Genomic DNA, 22,939 nt, shown 5'->3' on the forward strand with positions numbered 1-22,939 from the left:
ACTATATGATGAGAAACAGGGTATTCACGTGGTCTCTATCTCCCCACGAGGCACTTGATAACTTCTCTTGAGCAGAGAGATCTGACAGACTCCACCTTGACCAAGTGATCAAACTCAACATCACCAGTGATAAGACACAATGACAGCTTGTCCCCCTCAGTGAGGTGCACTGAGAGGGACACAACGCTGTGGGATTCCTACCCAAAATGCCCAACCTCGGCCTAACCACCAGGAAGCCTCAGACAAAGCAACACAGAGCCACTCTACAAACAATGGAGCAGTTGTCATCAAAAGCGATGAACTATCACAGGTCAGGTTTCTCCCACTGAGAGAAATTGTCTAAAGACAACTAAAGAGAAATGAGAACTAAACTGCAACACAGAATCTTGAACCAGAACTAGAGTATTAGGGGAGAGCTAGTGAAATCCTTATAAGGTCTAGAGATGGGCTCCTAGCATTGCATCGATGTTAATTTCCTAGGTCAGATCAGTGTATTGTGGTTATGTAAGATGCTAACTCACATTGTGTGTGGCTGGGCCAAGGGCATATGGGAACTCCCAGTTGTTTTTGTAACTTTTCTAGAAGTCAAATTATTTCAAAATGAAGAGCTAAATAAAAGTAATTTTCCGATGTAACCAATAATGCCAGCTACGTCACTTACATATATTAAATCCTTAATGAATAAATTGTATAAGAAAAAAGACACAATTGGTCAATAACATAGTATGGTTTAGGATCAAAATGTGCTCTATAATGTCAATTTGAAGTTAAATTGATGTGTTAAAATAAAAAACATATAAAAACATCTTCATGATACTTTCTGGAATTCTTGGGTTTTTTAAATGTAAAATTTAACTTATTGCTTCATTTTTTTATTGAATAAATAATTTAAGACTCAGAGCAAAACTGAAGGGAAGGCACAGAAACTTCTCAAGTACCCCCTGTCCTCACACATGCATAGACCACCCCCTAACATCAGCATCCCCTGCTGGAGTGGTACAGTTGTTACAAGTGATGAACCTACAGGAACACGTCACAATCACTGGAAGGCCATGGCTTGGTGTCGTTTATTTTATGGGTTTAGACAAATGTATAATGACTTGTAGACACTATTATGGTATCATATAGAGTATTTTCACTGCCCTAGGAATCCTCCGTTCTCCTCCCCCTATACCCTTGGCAACCTGGCAACCACTGACACTTTTATTCCTCCACTGTTTTGTCTTTTCCAAAATGTCATACAGTAGGAATCATAGTTTGTAGCCTTCTCTGACTGGATTCTTTCACTTCGTAATTAACATTTAAGGTTCTGCCGCATCCTTCCAAGGCCAGATAGCTCATTTCTTTTTAACACTAGATACTACTCCACAGTCTGGTGGTACCACAGTTTATCCACTCACCTGCTGAAGGACATCTGGTTGTTTGCAAGTTTTGGCAATTATGAATAAGGTTGCTTTAGACATCTCTGCACAGGTTCTTGGGCGGATGTAGGTTTTCAACTCCTTTGGGTAAATACCAAGGAACGGGATGGCTGGATCATAATCTGGTTTTGTAAGAAACTGCCAAACTGTCTTCCAAAGTGACTGTTCTATTCTGCATTCCCACCAGCAGTGAATGAGAGTACCGATTGCTCCAAATCCTTGCTAGCACTTGATGGTGTCAGTATTCTGGATTTTGACCACTCTAACAGGTGTGTAGCAGTATCTCATTGTAGTTTCAGTTTGCATTTCCCTTAAGAGATATGGATGTGGAACATTTTTTTCAAATGCTCATTTGCCATCTCTTCTTCGGTGAGGTGTCTGTTAAGGTCTTTGACCCATTTTTTAATTGTTTTGTTTTCTTATTGTTGAGCTTTAAGAGTTCTTTTTGAGTATTTTGGACAATAGTCCTGTATCATCTATGTAGTATTTTCTTCCAGTCTTGGCTTGTCTTCTTATTCTCTTGACAATGCCTTTCTCAAAGCAGAAGTTCTACACTTGAATAAAGTCTACCTTATCAGTTACTTCTTTCCTGGATCTTGTCTTTGGTGTTGGGTCTAAAAAATCATCATCATTCCCAAGGTCCTCTAGGTTATCTTCTAGGAGTTTCAAAGTTTTGTATTTTAAATTTTGGTCTGTGCTGTGGTCCGTTTTGAGTTAATTTTTGTGTCAAGTGTGAGATCTGTGCCTAGATTCCTTCTTCCTTCTTCCTTCCTCCTTCCTTCCTTCCTTCCTTCCTTCCTTCCTTCCTTCCTTCCTTCCTTTCTTTCTTTCTTTCTTTTTGCATGTAGATATCCAGTTATGCCAGCAGGATTTGTTGAAAAGACTATCTTTGCTCCATTATATTGCCTTTGGTCCTTCATCAAAGATCATTTAACTGTATTAATTTGGGCCAACTTTCAGCTTCTCTGTTCCATCTCAAAGGTCCCTTTGTCAATTCTCACTCAAAAACTGCACTGTCTGGATTAGTTGGAAGTCAGGTAGTGCCAGTCCTCCAATTTTATTCTTCTCCTTCATTATATTGAAACTGTGTTGCCTATTCTGTGTCTTTTGCCTCTCCATGTAAACTTCACAAGCAGTTCATCACCACCCACAAAATAACTTATTGGGATTTTAACTGGGATTCCATTAAATCTATAGGTCAAGCTGGGAAGAACTGACATCTTGACAACATTGAATTTTCTTATTTATGAACATGGAATATCTCTCCACTTATTAATTCTTTGGCTTCATTCAGCAATTTTATAGTTTTCACTTTCACTTTATAGTTTTCACATAAATCTTAAAAAGTTTTTTTTTTTTTTTTTTTTTTGGTTAGAGTTATACTTAAGTATTGAATTTCCGGGGTGCTAATGTAAATGGTAGTGTGTTTTAATTTTAAATTCTAGTTGTTCATTGCTGGTATAGAGGAAGGTGATTAATTGTCATCTATTAACCTTGTATCCTACAACCTTGCTGTAATTGCTTATTAGTTCTAGGAATTTTTGTCTGTATAGGTGATCATGCCATCTACAAAGACAGTTTTAGATCATCCTTCCCAATCTTTAGGCCCTTTATTTCCTTTTTGTCTTACTACATTAGTTAGAACTTACAGTATAATGTTGGAAAGGAGGGGTGAGACAGAACATCCTCACCTTCTATCTGACCTTTGTGGGAAAGCTTTGAATTTCTCACCATCAAGTATGATATTAGCACTAGGTGTTTTGTAGATGTTCTGTATCAAGTTGAAGTTCCCCTCTACGTCTAGTTTACTGAAAGCTTTTACCATGAATAGGTGTTGGATTTTGTCAAATGCTTTTTCTGTATCTAATGACATGATCATGTGATTTTCCTTGCTTGGCAAATTGATGTGATGGGCTCTATTAATGGATTTTTGAATATTGAACCAGTCTTATAAACCTAGAATAAATCCTACTTGGTTGTAGTGTATAATTCTTTTTAAATATTGTTGGATTCTCTCTGCCAATATTTTGTCTTATTTTGTTTTTGAATGATGAAATAAAGGTTAAGATTTCAGGCTGCTATTTTCAGGGACTTCTCTGAAAACAGTGAATAGTCTTACTTCCCCCAAAATGGAATGTCTACATTAAATAAAAATCAATACTCTATTTCCTTTTTCTTTTCCCCTCTAAGTAAGTTCAAGGCCCAATATGGGGCTTAAACCCATGACCCCAAGATCAAGAGTTACATGCTCTATTGACTAATCCAGCCCGGTGCTCCTGTCTCCTATTCTTAACACTGGTTTTCAAGGAATCAATATTCTATTAGAAAAATACAACTTTAGGGGCGCCTGGGTGGCTCAGTGGGTTAAAGCCTCTGCCTTCGGCTCAGGTCATGGTCCCAGGGTCCTGGGATCGAGCCCCACATCGGGTTCTCTGCTCAGTGGGGAGCCTGCTTCCTCCTCTCTCTCTGCCTGCCTCTCTGCCTACTTGTGATCTCTATCTGTAAAATAAATAAATAAAATCTTTAAAAAAAAAAAGAAAAATACAACTTTATAGATTTAGTAAAGATCATTCTGAGGTAGTTTATAGAAGAATTGCCAATTTTAAACTCATTATTCACCCATTACATTTCAATCAGCAGCTGCGTGTCTTAGTCAATGGTTTTTATGTGTGTAATTTTTTTTTAAAGATTTTATTTATTTATTTGACAGAGAGAGAGAGATCACAAGTAGGCAGAGAGTCAGGCAGAGAGAGAGGGGGAAGCAGGCTCTCCGCTCAGCAGGGATGCTGAGGCAGATGCAGGGCTCGATCCCAGGAACCTGAGATCATGACCTGAGCTGAAGGCAGCGGCTCAATCCACTGAGCCACCCAGGCGCCCCTTATGTGTGTAATTTAAACCATATTTTACTACAACAAGAAAATAAACTATGTAAGACTGTGTAACTGACAAAGCAACACAGAATGCTGGGGCCGGTGACCCAATACTTGACCCCACGACAGCACGTGAGGGCACTAAGGCTTGTTCCCTCTGCAAACACTGCGGAGTTCTCACATGGTTCTATTTTCGAAGACAAAATGTATGGATCCATATCTGTCTCAAAACATTACTAGAGGGGCACCTGGTGGCTCAGTGGGGTAAGCCTCTGCCTTCAGCTCAGGTCATGATCCCAGAGTCTTGGGATCGAGCCTCGCATTGGGCTCTCTGCTCAGCAGGGAGCCTGCTTCCCCCTCACTCTCTCTCTGTGTGCTGCTCTATTTGTGATATCTCTCTCTGTGTCAGATAAATAAATGAAGTCTTTAAAAAAACAATTACTAGAAAACACGTCATTGTTATCTTGAACTGGAATCCCCAGGACTGCCTTGGTGGACACCAGGGATTCTAAATCACCGGCTGGAAAATGGACCTTTCCTGACTCCACAGTTTAATGATCTGGACAATTAGAATATAATACATTCATATCTACCCCTCCTGATACATTTCCCCCACCACTGGTTGCTTGGTCTTCCTCTCCGGCTTGCTAATGCTTCCCACTTTCCTCGGCTGCCGAATCTCATGAAAAAGTACTTTAAATTTGTTACGTCAGTTTTTCTACTCACACAACTTTTCAATCTACCCTAATATAGTTGCTGTACTCTTCTACTAACAATATTTTTGTTACCATAACTGGTGCTATCTATGTCACTAAGTCCAGTGGACACTTTCGGTCTCTTAATCACTCAGTAGCATCTGGTTGGTCCCCTCCTCTTTCCTGAAGCACATACAACAACAAGCTCTTCTGGTTTCCATTTATTTCCCAGGTTACTTGTCTTAATGTCTGTTTCCAACCTCTACCTTATCTTTAAAAGGCTTGATGTTCCTGGGGTGCCTGTTTGGCATAGTCGGTCAGGTGTCCAACTCTTGGTTTTGGCTCAGGTTATGATCTCAAGGTTGTGAGATCGAACCCTGTGTCGGGCTCCAAGCTGAGCATGGAGTCTGCTTCAGACTCCCTCTCTCTCCCTTTGCTGCCCACGTACTCTCTCTCTCAAATAAATATTTTCAAAAATGTTGATGTTCTTCCAATGTTGAAGCTCTTTTCCCTTCTTACTGTACTTTTCCTCTAAGTGATCTACCTCACTTACTCACAAGGATTCAAATATCCTCCTTAGGCCCCTGGAGATTTCTATCTCCAGCCCAGACCTGTCTCCCGAGCAGAGTCCCTATGTCCCCCACCCCCCCGCCGGCTCCCGGCTTATTTGACATTTCCATTTGTATGAAGCATTGGCACGTTAAATTCAACAGGGCGGAGCTGAATGCTTGGTCTCATCCCAAGCCCAAGACATTTCACCCACAAACCTGCTCCTTTTTGGACACTCTAGCTCTCTAAGTGGTATCACTCTGTCCCCATTTCTTGAGCCAGAAATATGGGTTTTATCCTTGACATGCTCCCCTACCCAAGAAAGCCAATCAATTACTAAGTCCTACTGATTTTGCCTCCTACATATTTCCCCAATCTGTTTACTATCATCGTTATCATCATGTCGAGTCCAAGCCATCACCATCACTTGACTAACTCCTCCAGAAGCTCCCAGTGGAGCTCATGCCAACACCGTGGCTCTGCTCTAACATGTAATCTGCTCTGGAACTGGAATGCTACTTTTTTTAAAGATTTATTTATTTATTTGAGTGAGAGAGAGCGCGCGCGAGTGAGCATGAGCGGGACGGGTATAGGGACAGGGAGAAAGAATCTCTAGCAGGTGCTGTGCTGAGTGTGGAGCCTGACAAGGGACTTGATCCCATGACCATGAGATGACGACCTGAGCTGAAACCAAGAGTCAGATGCCTAACCCGCTGTGCCACACAGGTGCCCCTGCAATGCTATTTTTAAAATGCAAATTTGATCACCTCATTCTCCAAAAAATTATCTTTAAGTTACTTCTTCTCTTTAGTAAAAGGAAAAAGTAAAAGGTCTGTAATAAAAACTTTAAGGCCCTGCCCTTAGGTCTCGCCCTCACCTACCTCTCCAGCCTCATCATGTGTCATTCTTTCCCCTATTCTTTATGCTTCTCTCCTTCCTCAAAAGTCCTACCGCAGGATCTTCAATTTTACAGTCTTCTTTTCTCTTGAACAGGCACTGGCAAACTCATATAGGAGTAGGCCAGACAGTAAATATTTCAGGCTTCAGGGGCCAACAGGTCACAGCCTCTGACTCAAGCACAAGAGAAGCCACAGACAGTATGTGGACAATGAGCACAACTGCCTTCTTGAGCCACGCAGTGTGGCCTGAGGGCTGGGGCACCGTCTGCCAGCTCCGGCTCTAGAAGGCTGGCCATCCCTATCCTGACGCTTACAGATTCATCTCAACCATCACTTCTGCCACTGAAACTTCTCCTGAGCAGGTAAGTCCCCTTATTAAAGGTGCTTTTACCACAAAGTATATGTCTCTTTCATAGAACCAATTGTTGCTGTAATTAACTAGAAATTTATAATATTATTTCCTCTATATTCATCTTCCCTATTAGGCTGTAAATTTCATGACAAGCGGGGACTGTATTTACTTTGTTATTTTATTCCCAGCATGTGGTGGAGAACATGGCACACGGTAGCAATCGGTAAGTCTATCTGCTGAATGAATGAATGATTAATTTGCTGCTTGGCCTTCAGTCAGCAACTATAGCTTTCTGAGCCTGTTATCCATCTGGAAATGGATGATAGTAACAGCTACTTTCCCATTTGTTTCAAGGTAAGATAACACGGCTGAGTGCGGTTTGTGAACTCTAATACAAATTTAAGAAAAAAAAATTAGCAAAATGTCCTGGTTGCCCAGTATGGGATAAACTGCAGCCCAAACCAGGCCAAATTCTCTGGCTTTGTTTTGTTGGCCCTCTAGTCATGGATGGTTTTGCTTTCTTAAAAGACAGTCAAATAAAAAAAGAAAACAAAGAAGTCCTTGTGACAGAAACCACATGTGGCCCACAAAACCCAAAATATTTTAGTCTGGCCTAGAACAGTGTCTGAATCTAAGTACATATTTTTTTAAAAAACATTTTATTTATTTATTTGACAGAGATCACAAGTAGGCAGAGAGACAGGCGGCGGGGAGGTAGGCAGGCTCCCCACTGAGCAAAGAGCCTAATGCGGGGCTCAACCCAGGACCCCAGAATCATGACCTGAGCCCAAGGCAGAGGCTTTAACCCACTGAGCCACCCAGGTGCCCCTCTAAGTAAATATTTTAACAAGTAAATAAATGAATGATTAATACCTCCCAAATCCACCCACATTTTAATGTTTTGGTGACTGAAAAGCAGTGCCATTTTCCAACTGCCTTTCTTCCCTTCCTTTCCCTTTGAGCAAGTGATCAAAGTTATAACGTATTTACCCCCTCCCCAAGGAATCTATGTTGACTTTAAATATATTTTTTTAAAAAAGGAGTCTATAAGAATTTTCATTTTCCTCTCAATTATGTCAACAATTGCTTTTGAAACAGAGAAGCGCGGGGTGTCTGGGGAACAGATAGGAACAGGGGGCTGGAGGCCCAGAAAACCCCTTCAAGCTCACCCATGGTGCTATGCACGTGATCACCATGTGGAGTCCAAACCTATAGCAATCCATTCACTGTATGGTGTAAATACTGATGTTTCTTTCCCCCCGGGGAATCCATCATTATATAGAAATTTTAAATGACACATTTATAGGCAATGACAAGGGGCTGGGTTTATTACAAAGAACTGCACTAAAAAGGAAAGGAATTTGGAGTCAAAGCATCAAGATTCAAGTTTGAACTCTACCCCCTCCTTAACCCGTCCCTTTGAGCAAATCCATTAGTCTCTCTGAGCTTGCGTTTCCTCGCCTGGAAAGAGAGCGAATATCATTGGTGCCATTTAGTAGGTGACTAGTAGGAGCCAGGTGCTTAACACACATTTGACCTTGTGTCAAACTGCAAAGTGGCCATTATTAGTCCTAACACATAGATGAAGAAACTGATGCTCAGGAAGGTCGCATGACTTGCTCCAAGGGACACCACTAGGAAGAACCAAAAGGTTTTGGAGTCAAATTCTGTCTCAAGCAACACCATCAGTGCATATCTGATAAAGATATTTAACCTTTGGGCGCCTGGGTGGGTCAGTCGGTTAAGCATTTGACTCTTAGTTTCGGTCAGGTCATGATCTCATGAGTCATGGAATCCTGTCCCACATCGGGCTCTGTGCTCCGCAGGGAGTCCCCTTAGGGATTCTCTCTCCCTGTCCTCACTCAAGCATGCACTCCCTCTCTCTCAAGTAAAGGAATAAATATATTTTTTAAAAAAGATATTTAATCTTCTTAGACCTTTTTTTATGTTTTATCTTACAAAAAACACATTAAACCTAATTTCTATGAAAGTCCTCCATATTACATTACCGACTTACACCTTAAAGGTAGATGATTTTCCTACAATGCTCTCTGTTACATCTAAGTCGGAGTCTAGAGAATAGTAAAGAGGGATATGCTCTCCCTTTGTGTATTATAAGAAGTGACAAAAGCACAAAACTCAAGAGCTCAAGAGTATTAGATTTTGAGCACATCCCTCACGTGCCACAGTGGCCATGAATTCCATTATTGTACATCAATTCCATTCTGCTTTTGAACCAAACACCTTCAGTATACGGCATGTCAGTTGATTACTAAAGCTGAATTACCTTTCCTTCATTATCTCATGTAGTCTCCCGTGTTGGACACACTGTTCCTCCAACTCATCATTTCTCCTCTGTAACTTTTCCAGTTTGTCGTATGTATACATTTTCTCTTGATTGAGCTGAGCGATTTCAGATCTAGAGTAGTGAAAACACAGAAGTGACAGACGTTAAAGGTTCTTATCACCAGAGCACACTTTTACTACATAAACTTAGCATTATCTTAAACCCCATACTTAAAAATAACAGTGTAAATAAAAGTTATGTTATGTAAATTGAAATATTTCAGACATTGCACAATGTCTAGTGGAGGGATATATGCATTGCAGGGACTCAAGTGGTAGACAGAGTCTACGCGGAGAAAGGAAGAGTGACTTACTCTGAAAGAGATGACTTCTTCCAGGAATGACACAAAAATAATAAGGATTCATACTCATATCCCAAATTTACTGAGTGCCTATTACAGGCCAGCCAACACGCTGTTAAAGGAGCAACCCCAGGCCTAATCTCTATGACAGAGCATTGTTTCTTTTAATTAACATAGCTAATGTAATGGCACATGATTAAAATCATATGGTTCCAAAAGGCATAATAATGAAAAATGGCATTCCTCTACCCGCCCTCCCACCCCATCTCCAGCTTGTCAATGTGAATTACTACTATTCCAGTGTGTAGTTAAAGCAATAGGCATATGTATGTCATGTGACCACCTAAATATTGGTCCTTGCTGTCTCAGTAGCTTATCACGATCACATGCACGCTGGTATGATGAGGGCTTGGGTGTGGAGTGATGGAACGTCAAGCCATCTTTTCCAGTGGGAGATTTCTAATATCCATGTCTGTCATTCTTCCCTCTGTGGCCATTCTGCTTCTCAAGAGAATTCTCCAGCTGCCTGCTCGCTGCGTCTGACCCTAACCCCCAGTGGTTAAGGAGCCAGTGGGAAATAGACAGGTGGAGATCTCATCTTTCCGAATGCAGACTTCCTATTACTTTCCCTCTGCTACGCTGGGTGCCCCTATTCTAACCAGAGCCTGCTAGTTCAGTGTCTTCAGAGCGGAAGTCCCTGATCTGCTGGGTGGAAGAGGGCCAGCCACTGGCTGTGTGGAGCAGGGGCGGAACCAGCAACTGTGGTTTCAGTCCTATGTTCCACCACTTCTGTCTTCCAAGTTCTTCTGGCATCCCAAGGGCAGATGAGCTTGCTTCCCAGGCGAATGACCCCTCTGGGGACCCAAATGGTTCACTTTCCCCCACTTTGCCACCACAGGTACTTTTTACCCAATCTTCTTCCTGCCTTCACACATTTCATGTGGGATCACAGGTACTTTGGGGACGACTTATGTCCCTCAGGAAATATGCCACCTCTTCAGAATCTTGGAGGATCACCTCAAGTCTCACGATCTGGAGATCAGAAACCTATCTGAGGAAAACCCTATCACCATCCTCGCTTTTCGCTCAACATGGATCCGTGGCCGTGACATGTGGCCGTCATCTCCTCATGCACCACTGCCCCACAGGCACCCAAAGTTCAAAGCTCTTGCATAAGAAAATGCGAGCAGTTAAGGACCAGTTTGTCTCTTGAAGGTTAAGTGGGACCCCTGATGCAGAATTATGTCCCTCCAAAGAAAGGATTTTTCCATGAGGTGGGAGTGTCTTTTCTTCCTGGTCAGGGAGACACGTGGATTTGCTTGAGGAACTCATCCCCAAGGGCCAACTGGCATCACTGTACAAAGCAATTTCTCGCTTTCCCTTCTCCTCATCCTTCATTTTGTTTTCATCCTGGTTCCAGTGTCACCTCAAAGGAAACTTGCCCCGATTAATACTTTGCAGTTCTCAATATGTCAGCGCATTTTTTGGAAACTACCCCCAGCTTTTCTGCATATATTAGCTTATAATTTATTCCTCTGAACTGTGGCTCAATGCCTCATCTTTCTTACTAGATTATCCATGAGGTCAGGTATTATCTCGTTCAAGCTCAGATCAAGCACTCAGTCTACATTTGCTTCTCCTAATAAGAATTCACTTATATTTGAAATAGTCTAAATCAGTTAATAATGATTTATGTTTCTCGTTTCAAAATCACATACAATATCCAAGAACTTAAGGCAGTTATAAAAAATTGTTAATTGAGTGTTCTTCTGAGAATAGTATCTCCTATCACAACATGCAAAAAAACATTCCAAAAAGACAACAAAATATCCTTAAACCAGATTAGGAAAACAGGCAGAAGAGTATTTATCTGTTCTCAGGTACTTCCCCAGAAAAAAAAAGTTGCTTTTTAAAACAGCATTCACAAGGGAAACAGATTTTTATAATATAAAAATGTGAAACTTTTACACATAAAAAGTCGTAACGTTCGCAGTAGCATTCTTTCTAGAAGCAACCTTGCTCTGCAAACTGATATCTGGAAACTGAATCCAGAAATGTGTCAACAGGAGATTGGCTGCATTACTTACACAAAGGGATATCAAGAGGCTCTTCTGACAGTGAGGGCTATCTGGTGGTGGTGGTAATTACTGATAAAATATGATATATTGGTAAGAAAGGAAAATATTTGAAAATCAGCATATATAAAGTGATACCATTTTATAATTAAAAAAATACTCTTTCCTCTCCCCCCTTAAAAATATGTGGAGGTATATATTACATATTAATATGTATTATCTTGAGGTATTAGAATTAGGAATTTTTAAAAAATATATTTTCCTTTTCCATATTTTTTGGGCACATATCTAAGACAAAAAATAAAGTGACTTTAACTGAATCCACTGTGGTCATCATGTCACAATACCTGTAAATCACACCATCATGCTGTACTTAATAAACTCAGACAGTGATGTATGTCAATAACTTCTCAATACACCCGGAAAAAAAATTTTGAAAGTCGTTTTGATCTTGAAAAACCTCCGTGAAAAACAAAAGGCACTGGGAACACAATTTTCAAAATTAAAAAAAGAACTGGGAACACGGAAAAAAATGAGACACATGAAGATAAGAAGCATCATTTAATAAAGTGTTATCCCAGTCTCCATCAAAATTCCAACGAATTTTAAGAGGAATATGAAAAATATTCACAGAGGAAGAAATAGAAAAGGTCAATCAACATTTATAAAATTCTCAACTTCTACTATTGTTCAAAATGTGCATAACAAAGCCAGATTCCAGTTGAATATTTGTTTAGTGCATGCGTGCCTACTCTGTCAGACAGTGGAATCCATCCTTTATATTAATGATCGCAATTAATTCTTCAAGGTCAGTGTTTATTTCCTTTTCACTGTGAGGCAAATAGAAGGTTTAATGACTTGCCTGAGGTCACCCAAAGGGTGATTAGCCCAGTCCAGATACAAACATTGGCCTGCCCAGCTCTAAAGGGGTTGTCCCAACTGCTGTGCTATACTGCCTCTCACGTTTTCTTTTGTAAATCTCACCTCTTTGTGTCACATACTGCATGGGTACATGTATACCGAGAATCTAGTATAGTACTTGAGCAAAATCATCCACAACAATAGCCTTAAAAAGGCTCATTATTATTGAAACAGAAAAAAGACAGGTCAGAGTCTCTGGACCCACAATCCCCTTTTAGGCATCTCAGCTAAGGGAATCATCAAAAATTCAGAGTAATGGACAAAATTATTATTGTATTATTCATAAATATTATTGTATTATTCAATACAATTATTATTGTATGGAAAAACTGGGAATATCTTAAATGTCTAATGAATTATTATGCATACAAATGATTCAATTAAAATGGTTTCCAGAGTAGTGAATGTAGATAAAGATTCACCAGATAACAATAAGTGAAAAGCAGGATACCATCAGGTGCATGTATGTGTACATACATACGTTCACACTTACATCCGCACGCAAACTCAGTGCAAGGAGATACCTCACAGATGAAGAATACTTCGCTAGGTGGTAATGTCATAGGAAATTTTTTTCTTAATTTTTCTTTGTAGTTATAGCCAAATGCCCTACATTGGGGATGACTTACATGACCACAAAAAGATAAATGTAAAGTGCACAGTATTATCAAGTATTTCATGGCTGATTTTTTTTGTTTGTTTTGCATATTTTGGGGTTTTTATTTCCCTTTGTTTATAATGGTAATTTGCCTTCCAACTTGCAGTGTTGGATAAAAATTTGGCAAATGTCCATGGACATCATCATTTGTCTGTCTAGGGCCCGGGATATATTGAAAGAACTAGTAGTTTGCAAAGTTCAGAGAGTAAACTTCAGCACAAGCCTCTGTGTTGGTTCCAGATTACATCTGTGGCACGATTATCTCAGTGTCATATAAAAGAGTAACTGTCTCTAATCCATTTTTATAGAAAATGTAGGTAATTTCTGACTTCACAGAAGCATGAACTTCTCCCTGCATTTTTATATACCCGTTACACCGTGTGATGGCACTTGCACCAAGTATAATATTTTACTACTACAATTAGGATTACAGAGATAATTGCTTTTTTAAGGGAAAACCTAACCCCTTACTTTTTTATTCTTTTAGATTCTCACTTGGTTTTTGGTGACAATTAGCAGAGGCCAGTACGAGTCTCTCCTTGTAGAATATAATTTTTGTAGCATCCCAACCTAACATCGTCTAAACATGCGGGGGGAAAAAAATAGTTCAGCCGGGTGTGTGTTCTTTACTTCAATTAAACTCACACAGTTGGATACTGACTGTTGCCAAAACAGTAATATAATTTATACATTATAGTCCACACAGTAAAACTACACTAAAAGTCATTTAACAATATTTATAACACCATAAAATACAGTGTTAAAATATATGAACTGCAATATGTACCAAAATTATAAAATTTGTTTCTCATCATCAGTGATTAAAACCAGGATCATTGCTCTAGCCTCAATACCCACAACCCTGGTGACAGATTAGAATTCAAATCTTAATGATCAATTTACAATTAACAAGATAGAAGTGAACCAAATTAAACCAACCATTATATATAACGAGACCCAATGGACTCCCATTGTTCCTCTGAATTACAAAACGCGAATCACAGATACACAAGGGGCAGTGTTAGACATCCATCCGCAAGCCTAGCAACCCAGAAAGTGACAGTGACAGGAAAAGAAAGAAGAGACGCAAACCACCCCGTAGTCCGGGGTTCTGTCCTCCCTTGCTGGCCTGTCTCTCCAATATCGGAGTGCGGAGGGGCTGCAACCCGGCCCAGGCTTGATTGCCCCCCCTGCAGCGGGCAGAGACTCTCTCCTCCCCACGCCCATCACTTCTCAGCTCTTCCCAGGCCGAGGTCTCAGCCCTGCAAACTGCACTGCAAACATTTTACTGCTGATTCATCCAAGCGCCTGCGGAGAGGGAACACTTCCCTCACTTTGATAAACAGGAATCACAGTTGCACCAAAGATATTTCAATAGCTCCACTTACCACCCTCAAAAACAACCCCAGGACTGTAATAAGCTCCCGGGGTCCCGGGGAATAAAGACGAAAGGGTAGCTAAAGTTTATGAGAGCGTCAACTACAATCAGCCAGCGTGTCTGCCTGGTGCCAATTAAAAGCAAAATGGAATTAATTGTCCCGTCTTGTGGTCAGAAACCAGCTCTAGCAAATGCACAGAATCGGCAGTTCATTTTCAGTTCGAAATTGGGCCATGCCATTCACGAACCCTGGAGTTACAGATACCACCCAAGCCGTGTGGAATGCGCCGGGCAGAGAGTACCAGGCTGATCACTGGGGAGGGCTTGCAGACAACGGGAGCTCAAGGCGCTGCCGTAATACCACGCACATTACTTGGGGAGAAAACATGTATGACGGGCGCACCCGGAGGGACCGTTTCTAAACCCCTGCACAGGGCAGCCTGAGGCTGGGGTAACGAGTCAGAGCTTCCGCACAGTGAGCCCAGACTGTCAGCGTTCCTAGGGACAGCGTGGGCTCTGGTCAAATGGCCAGATCTGCGAGTGAAAGAATAAAGCTTATTATAAACGGTGTGAGCCATTCGGTTAGTCCGGGACTTATAAATAATGGAGAAGTCCTCGAGAAACGTCCGGAGTAAGGAAAGGGGAGCCGCAAAAATTGTTCTTGATTGTTGAGTAAAACAAAACAAATGCACTCACTTTGAAGAAAAATTTTACTGTAGTATTCTGAGGGAAAGCTGGCTTGAAATTACCGTGAGGTTTCATTATTGTGGACACTGAACTTCCACAAGGATAACACTTCAGGAAACTCAAGAATCTCCAAGATTTTCCTCACCTCAAAGCACAGGAAAAAATCATTTATCCCCAAAGTTTAGTACAGGGTGTACAGAAGGCTTCTAGAAGGCTTCACAAATTTATACTCTTTATTTAAAAAGAAACATTCAGGGCCCTTCAAGTTATACAGGTGAATTCAAAGCAAAAGGTAATGTCAAAATCAAATGACACATTTTGTACGAAGTTTGAAAATGTCATCCTTTTCGTAGAGGGAGCCAGAGGGAAAAGAGACTCTGTGGACAAGAAATTAAGAGTCAACAAACGACCAATCTTAAAATCAGTTTATCATATCTACCACAGTCTCGTGAGACACACAAAATGAGTATTTTATAAACTTCGGGGGCTCTTAAAAGTTTTAACCATAATAACAATTTTTTGAGTGTTTACAAGGGCTAGGCCTGCCCTTGTTTTGGATTAACTTGCAAAGAAGCAGTAGATTTCTATTTTAATTCTTCAGATTTACGAAACAGGCCATCCCAGAGCAGGACTCCAAACACAACTGGACCCACAGTTTCCCGATTCTGCTTTGCCTTTAAAAAGGCTTTCCTTGTGATATAGACTTAATGTCTGTCAGAATGGCACTCAGACCCTCCGTGGAAAAGACAATAATAGCTGGTCAAAGTCAAATCCAAACTGGCCCATTCAAGACCCTGAAAACCGTGCCATCTGCTGTGGTTCTGCTCCTGTGTGTCAAGACCTGTGCAAGGCGCCTTCCATTTGTGCGTATGCATATGTGTGCACCTGTATATCTCTCAGTATTTCTCATCCCCACAACAATCCTGCAACACGGTTTTAGAAATGTCTTAGGGGCGCCTGGGTGGCTCAGTCAGTTAAGCATCCGACTCCTGGTTTCGGCTCAGGTCATGATCTCAGGGTTAGGCTCCACACTGAGTGTGGAGCCTGCTTGAGATTCTCCCCCTCTCTCTGCCCCTCGTCCCCCCAACCTTCATGTTCTCTCTAAATAATAAATAAAAATAAATTTCAAAAAAATATATATCTTAGGGATGGAGAAGTTGAGGTTTGGAGAGATTCGGCATGGTACCCAAGGTCATGCAGCCCGGTGGCAGAGTGAGATTTGAACTGAGTTCTTTCTGGATTCCAAAGTGGTTTTCACTGCACCCTGCCTGTCATCAATGCAGGAACAGGTTGGGACCAGAGCCAGGTCAGGATACAAGAGATAAAACCAAACTTGTTTCATTCACTTAGTAAGTACATACTGTGTGCCGGGTACGCATCAGACAGAAGCACGCTCCGTCGGCAAAGCGCTGGTCAGGAACTGGAGGAATCTGAAGCAAGGGGAGGGGGCTCGGGGCTGAGGCTCAGTCTCACTAGATCAGTCCAGGATAAATGGACAGATCTAGAGCAGAAGAAAGAGGGCCCAGGACGCAGGGTATAGGCGGACCCAGGCTCCCAGGCTTACCCTCACATGACGAGCATGCCTACTTCCCCATGGGAATATAAAGAATATTTTTTCTTTTCCAGACTTTCTCATCATAGCTGCTTCAGCCTGGATTTTCTTTGGTAATAGATGTAAAATTCTTACTTCTTACTCTTCTTACAAGAAAGATCATAGGGCTTGGAACTAGAAATATCTATAGTAGAACTCTAGCTCTCCCACTTCCCAGCCATTTAAACACTGTCAGTATTGGTTCCCTCACATGTAAAAGAAGATAATAATTCCTGTCTCAAGTTGTAAGAATTAAATAATATATATTGAGCATATAGTACACCTCCTTCTCCTTTACAAGCTGCCATTTCCGGAATTATGTCTTCTTAGAGAGTAAGATAATTAATAGTCAATCACAAAGCGATCTTAAGATGACACTCTTTTGAGTCCCAGATCAAAGCAGTTTTTTCTTAAATTGTAATGGTCCAGGTTTTTTTTGTTTGTTAGTTTCTAATGAATTACTTAGATTTGAGCTTATGTGAGGCAAATCAAATATTTCTAGTTAGCAGCAACTACTGGTGGTATATTATGAAGGGCTCTCCTATGACAAAATCATTTGGGTTTCCTTGTTAAACTTCTTGAAGATATCTGGTATTTTGGCACCCTGAGCTTTTCTCTACCCAAATAAGACCTTTAATTAGTATTTGCTACGAAGGTGGACATGTCAGAGCACATTCTGGGAGCTTTATAGGAGCCTCTGCTTTCCTGTGAGCAAAAAGAACTGGATTCATCATCCCTGTGATTCCCCAAAGGATTCAGGGATGGGGAGTCCAACAGCTAAGCCACTCATTGATGCAGGAACCCAAGACAGAGCTCAGGGTGATCGGATATGCTCTGATTCTCTAGGAAATTCTTTCTGAACGGGATACCTGAGGCAGAAGTTTGTTTGCTGAGCCCTACTGCTTGCTCTGTGTAGATCAAAGTGAACTTCAGAAAAATACAGAAGAGATCTATAGGTTAGTTTTCCATTGGGTTGTATTTTAATGGGACATCTGATATCTGGTTTGTTTACGTGAGTGACACCTTTTATAGTTCAATTTGAAGCGATTCTGTCCAATACCATTCATTTACAAGAGGAAATCACAGTTGAAGCAGGTCACGTAAATTTGTCTGAGATTACACAGTTACTCTCAGAGCTGAGATGAGAACTCAGGCTTCTTATCACTTAGAATATAAAATCATTCATTCATGGAAATAACCTGAGTAGGAAATGTGCAGAAAGTAATTCACAAAGATCCCAATCGATGTATTTTAAAAAAGAACAGTGTACCTACAAAATGAATGACAATTGTTCTAATAAAATGAATAAATTTTAGGAGAATGGAAGGATGGTTTGGTTTTATTTACTGTCTATGTGGATACTTTAGAAATGTGTGTATTAAGAAATTGTCCATTCAGAGGAAATATTTTCACAGGAAATACATCAACACATATCTAATGTTGCCATCAGCCTCAAATAGTGGAAATGCTGTTTTTTTAAGAAAAAAATGACAGTATTCACACAAACAGTGCTCAGTATTGTATAAGTATTGTATAATATTACCCACCTGCTTTTTGTAGAGATTTGCTCCAGTTTCTTGGCTAATGTACAGCACTCTTCCTTTAACTTTATCAAAAATGTATTCTGGGAGGTCAGCAATGAATACTGTTCATTTTCTAGAAATAACAATAAACCCCCCACCAATATAAGATGTTTATGGTTGTAACTCTGGAAGGCTTCCATATGTAGACCAGTCAAAGTTCTAAGACCACTACCTATTTCCTATAAGCCACTAGGTCAATTTCAGTGTCCTCAAAGTCAAGGACCACTCACCTGGCAAGACACTGAATTTGGGAGGCATTAATTTTTCTAATAATTACACCCAGGAAACAGTTTGAATCATACCAGCTTGGGGGAACATTTCAATGTGTCGATAAAGTGTCAGATTATGTCAAGTGGAGCCGTGGATGCTTATGTCTTTGTAATATGCACGATATTGTATTTTTATTTTGACAATTTCACTATAAACAGTGTCAAGAATGATCACAACTAGATAATTCGCAACTTTAAAATAACAGAGGAACTCTCTTCTATACTGTAATTCTTGCTTTATGTCTTGTATTTGCCCACATATATCTCACTCTCCCCAGCTCTTGTATATGCTTCTTTCGTTATGAAAGTAAAATAACAAAATTTTCCCTAGAAGTTGGATTTCATTGTCAACAGTACGAGTATCACTGAAGATGTGGTCAAGGAATTGAAGAGAGCGTGGGATTTTTGTGCAAAATAAAAGGAGTGTTCTTAAGGTGGTCTTAGCCGTTAAATCCTCTCACGTAGCACTTAGAGATTCTGCCCAAGACTCCTGATCACTAGAATCCTGCAAGCAGGAGGGGCAAACACTAATTTTTCCTGGAATTTCCTCCTCTTCCTTTTAGTGGAAAAACACCTCCCGAGTCTGGGAAAATGCGGGAGGGTATCATGTGGGTCAATATGACATTTGCCTCTTTATGAGCAAATGGATGACTTAACGGAGGTTACTACCATTTCTCACCTATAGGATGAGCACTCCCTTTTTTATCCTGTCATCAAAAACAGCGTGCACGAGATCATGTGAAAATTATCTTTACGTGTCAGGCTTTCTTTCCGATTTCAGCCACTGACTGGCAAAAAGCATAGAGCCTACAAAGCAAAATACACCAAGGCACTAGAAATTAAGCAACACTTTTCTGGAAGAGGCAGGATCAATTAAACTTTTGTTTTAATAGGACAATCAGCTCAGAGTATGCGGTGTGGAATTATAATGACTGACGCAGTCTTGTTTTGACTCACACTGTCTGTGAACACACAACTCGAGAGTGAAAGGAGCTACAGAACGCTCCAGCTGAACACATCGAACTGCCTGCTTTGAACAAAAGTGCATTTTACTTTCAAATGAAAGGTAAAGAGTTACTGGCCAACTCCGTCTGCGGAATAGCGCCGATGTGATGAAAGATGGCAATTTTTAGCCAAGCTGCCAGCTGTGGTCAATGCCTTGTATTAGTGAATTTTCACAGCGGTTTGAGAACTTGAAGAATGCAAAGGATTAAACATCACTCTAGATTGGGCTGGGGGAGGTGGGGAAATCATACAAATGCTAAAAATGTTCGAAGCTGCAAAGATTAAATAAAGGAACATATCAATTTGGAGCCACTGAATTACATCCAGCTGCGACAGTGAATTAAGAACCGATTAATGGCTAAAGCTTTTCTCCAGTTTGGATGCTGAAGCAAACTCATTAGGCTTTTAGAGGAGCTATAATGTGTGTACTGTGGGAACTGTTCAATGCTATTCAAGAGACTCTCACTGTAAGCTCAGAGCATGTCCCGCAGAGCTTCTGATGCTATTTTTTTATATAACATGTGTGCCTGAAAACCCAGCCAAAAACAAGCCCTTTGTTTTTCTACTTTGTTGTGGTCTCTCTCAGCTTTACGTTTCTTGAACACAGGTAAATAAACTCATAATCCAGATGGTGCAACAGATGTGAGAGCAGCACTCTGAAATCAACAGACAGTGGGCAATACTTTCCATTTTCTCTTTTAAACGCTAACTAATATGTAATTCGGAATCTCCGGTGTAGTTAGCATCTGCTCCCTTCGGCCAGCCAAAGGTTACAGGTGTTCCTGATGTCATTTCACAGTAAGGCGTGGGCCTGGCTTGTGAGCCAGTGCCCAGGCTCTAATCTTTCCTACCACCTACCAGTTCTGTCGTGCTGGGCCTCCATTTGCTGCATCTTCTGTGTCAGCTCCTGCTCTCTTTGCTGGGCCTGAAGGGCTTGGGCCTTTGCTTCGTTGCTGAAGCTCTGCTGAATGCTATCTTTTTCCAGTCTACAAAGCAGAGAGGAGACAGACAGAAATGTAATCTACACACGCACCGAGCCTCACCATTTTCCCTATAGACCACGGAGAGCTGAACGCAGTAAATTGTGAAGCAGAAGATAACAATCTTTGTCAGACCCCCTGTCCCCCCACCCCTCCACCTTCCCAGCTCCCTCTTCCCTCCCACCATCCCCCCACCCACCCCGGCCCCCTGCGGGGAGGAGAGCCAAAGGGCCTTTCATGCTGTGTTTAATACATGCCATAAATCGAAACAGATTCAAGGATACAACTTTAAAAATCGAGAAATCGTGATATCCGAATACTGGTATTTCGTAACCTGAAAACACAAACCTCCTTTTCAGTAAGACTGTCAACATTCTGGGCCACCATTCCGTGTTTTAACTTTTGAACGGTCCATATTTCCTACAGAGCTTGCAGTCCTACGAACGGCATGGCTCAATACACCACAACTTAAATTCTTGAAACTCAGCTTTGTAGACCACCTCTGCTTTTCCTCCCCAAGTTAAAATGAAATCTCAGATAGAATGTAGGGGATCCTATCCAGGATCAGAGAAATGGTTCTGCATTTTTCGTTAAACATTTTCACATACTAGGCCACGTAATGGGAACAGAAATATGACTATGAGAACGAGTAACTTCCCCCAGCACTTCATAATAGACCCCTTTGGTTCACATTGAGGCACGTTTGCAGGATGAGAATATTCCACAGTCCAAGACGATGTGGTCCCCGTGGTGATGGGATGACTGACCCAGTGAGATGGGTCATTCTGCTCCTAAAGTGTTTCCTAAAGACAGAAACTGCCTGAACAATTAGAAGACAGGACCACACCTCTGACAGCGACACTGACCGCCCCCCCACACACATTAGGTTGGTTCCTTATACTCTAAACACAGGTAAGTGAAACAAGGGGAACTGTTAATTAACTGACTTAGTTATTTCTAACTCCTATCTCCTTGTGGGCATTTCTCATCCGTGCTGTTTTAGTTTACTAATTGAGATATTTACTGCCTTGCCTTTGCCAAACTAAAAATAAACAATTCCATAAAGCTATCACTAGTCGTCTACATACCGCTGTGGAGTGTCGATTCACTGGCTTCTAATTATAAAGCAACATAAGGAAAGTCTGTATTGAAACTGGTCAACGCATGCGGTAATGTTGTAGTATAAAAGTTCAGGAGGAATCTATACCCATACCTCACTCAAAAGGACCATCAGGAGTCCACGCTAAATGTGAAATAAGGTCCCTTCTGGTGCATCTAATAACAGCCCCCCCTTGGACCTGCTCCAGGGTCTTCCCCCACACTCAGTTCCAAACCGTATATTGCAACAAACAGATACACTAGGCCACTTTTTGCCTTCCCAGTCACACCATGCGTCTTCTGCCCATGGATCACTGCATATGTCTCTTTGTTTTCCTGGGATGGCTTCCCCCCTGCGTCCTGTTCCTCCCCTGCACCCCCACGCTCACCCCTGTCCCTCTGCTCAGTGAACACTACTCCTTTAAGGTCTGCTCAAAATTCTCCCCTCTCCTTCCATTCTCTCCAAAATTAAGTATTCTTTCCTTGGTGACCTTAATATATGTTGTAAATGAATACGTCCCACTAAGACGGCATTTGTCACACTTGACTTACTGCTTCTTGTCATCTCTGTCTCTCTAAATCCGGAGCCCGGCTCAGGATTGGCACACCAGCAGCGGGCAGTGAATGCTTAATGAATGAATAGATGTTCTTAGACCGTTGCCATTGGGGAAGGGAAGATGCTGTCTTTACCGAGCCTGGAGAATCTGCTCAAGGCTAGAATGAGGAGGCAAAAACTTTGCAGACATGTCAAAGAGAAGAGTGCCTGGAAGAGAGTGGTTCTAGTGGCTTCGCCAGCTGGAGACCGCGCTGAGCAAGGAATCAGCCTAAAAAGAGCACTGTGGACTCTTCCACTGAGGGACCACCCCGAGGTCAGACCCCTGGTTACAGGCAGGGAGATGTGAGGCTCTGAGACCACTAATAACCAGGTAGCTGAACAGTGCACTGCTCAAAACCAGCATCCATTGGAGAGTGAAAAGGGGCGCTACTGCTAATCACACCAGGACAACAGCCATAATCGGGGCCACCCTTTGCAAACCAGGGCTATGGTTCTCTTACATAAAGGGGTTGCCAGTCTCAACATCAATTTTTAGCATGAGAAGTTACCTCATAACTGATATTCTAAATTGACTATGGAAAAAATAACTATCGTTATCATAGTTCTCCTTATAAAATAAGACAATTTAAAAGAATGCATACTGAGTGGGGCACCTGGGTGGCTCAGTGGGTTGAGCCTCTGCCTTCAGCTCGGGTCATGATCGC

General features: G+C 41.3%; 1 protein-coding gene across 6 annotated transcripts in view; it reads right to left on the reverse strand.

Annotated features, from left to right (window-relative positions):
- Positions 1-22,939, reverse strand: part of SDCCAG8 (SHH signaling and ciliogenesis regulator SDCCAG8) — a 229,618-nt gene that overhangs the window by 62,721 nt on the left and 143,958 nt on the right. For 4 of the 6 annotated variants that reach the window (XM_032862914.1, XM_032862913.1, XM_032862912.1 and 1 more), the window contains exons 14-16: positions 20,460-20,587; positions 18,292-18,400; positions 9,074-9,205 (exon numbers count right to left, since the gene is read on the reverse strand). In XM_032862914.1, coding sequence (XP_032718805.1) covers positions 9,074-9,205; positions 18,292-18,400; positions 20,460-20,587 — 369 coding nt within the window. The remainder of the gene's footprint in view (positions 1-9,073; positions 9,206-18,291; positions 18,401-20,459; positions 20,588-22,939) is intronic. The other 2 variants (XM_032862916.1, XM_032862917.1) reach the window with 1 other exon arrangement.

Source organism: Lontra canadensis, unplaced genomic scaffold (genome assembly GCF_010015895.1).
Source record: "Lontra canadensis isolate GAN:19392208 unplaced genomic scaffold, GSC_riverotter_1.0 scaffold24, whole genome shotgun sequence".
Classification (NCBI taxonomy): domain Eukaryota; kingdom Metazoa; phylum Chordata; class Mammalia; order Carnivora; family Mustelidae; genus Lontra; species Lontra canadensis.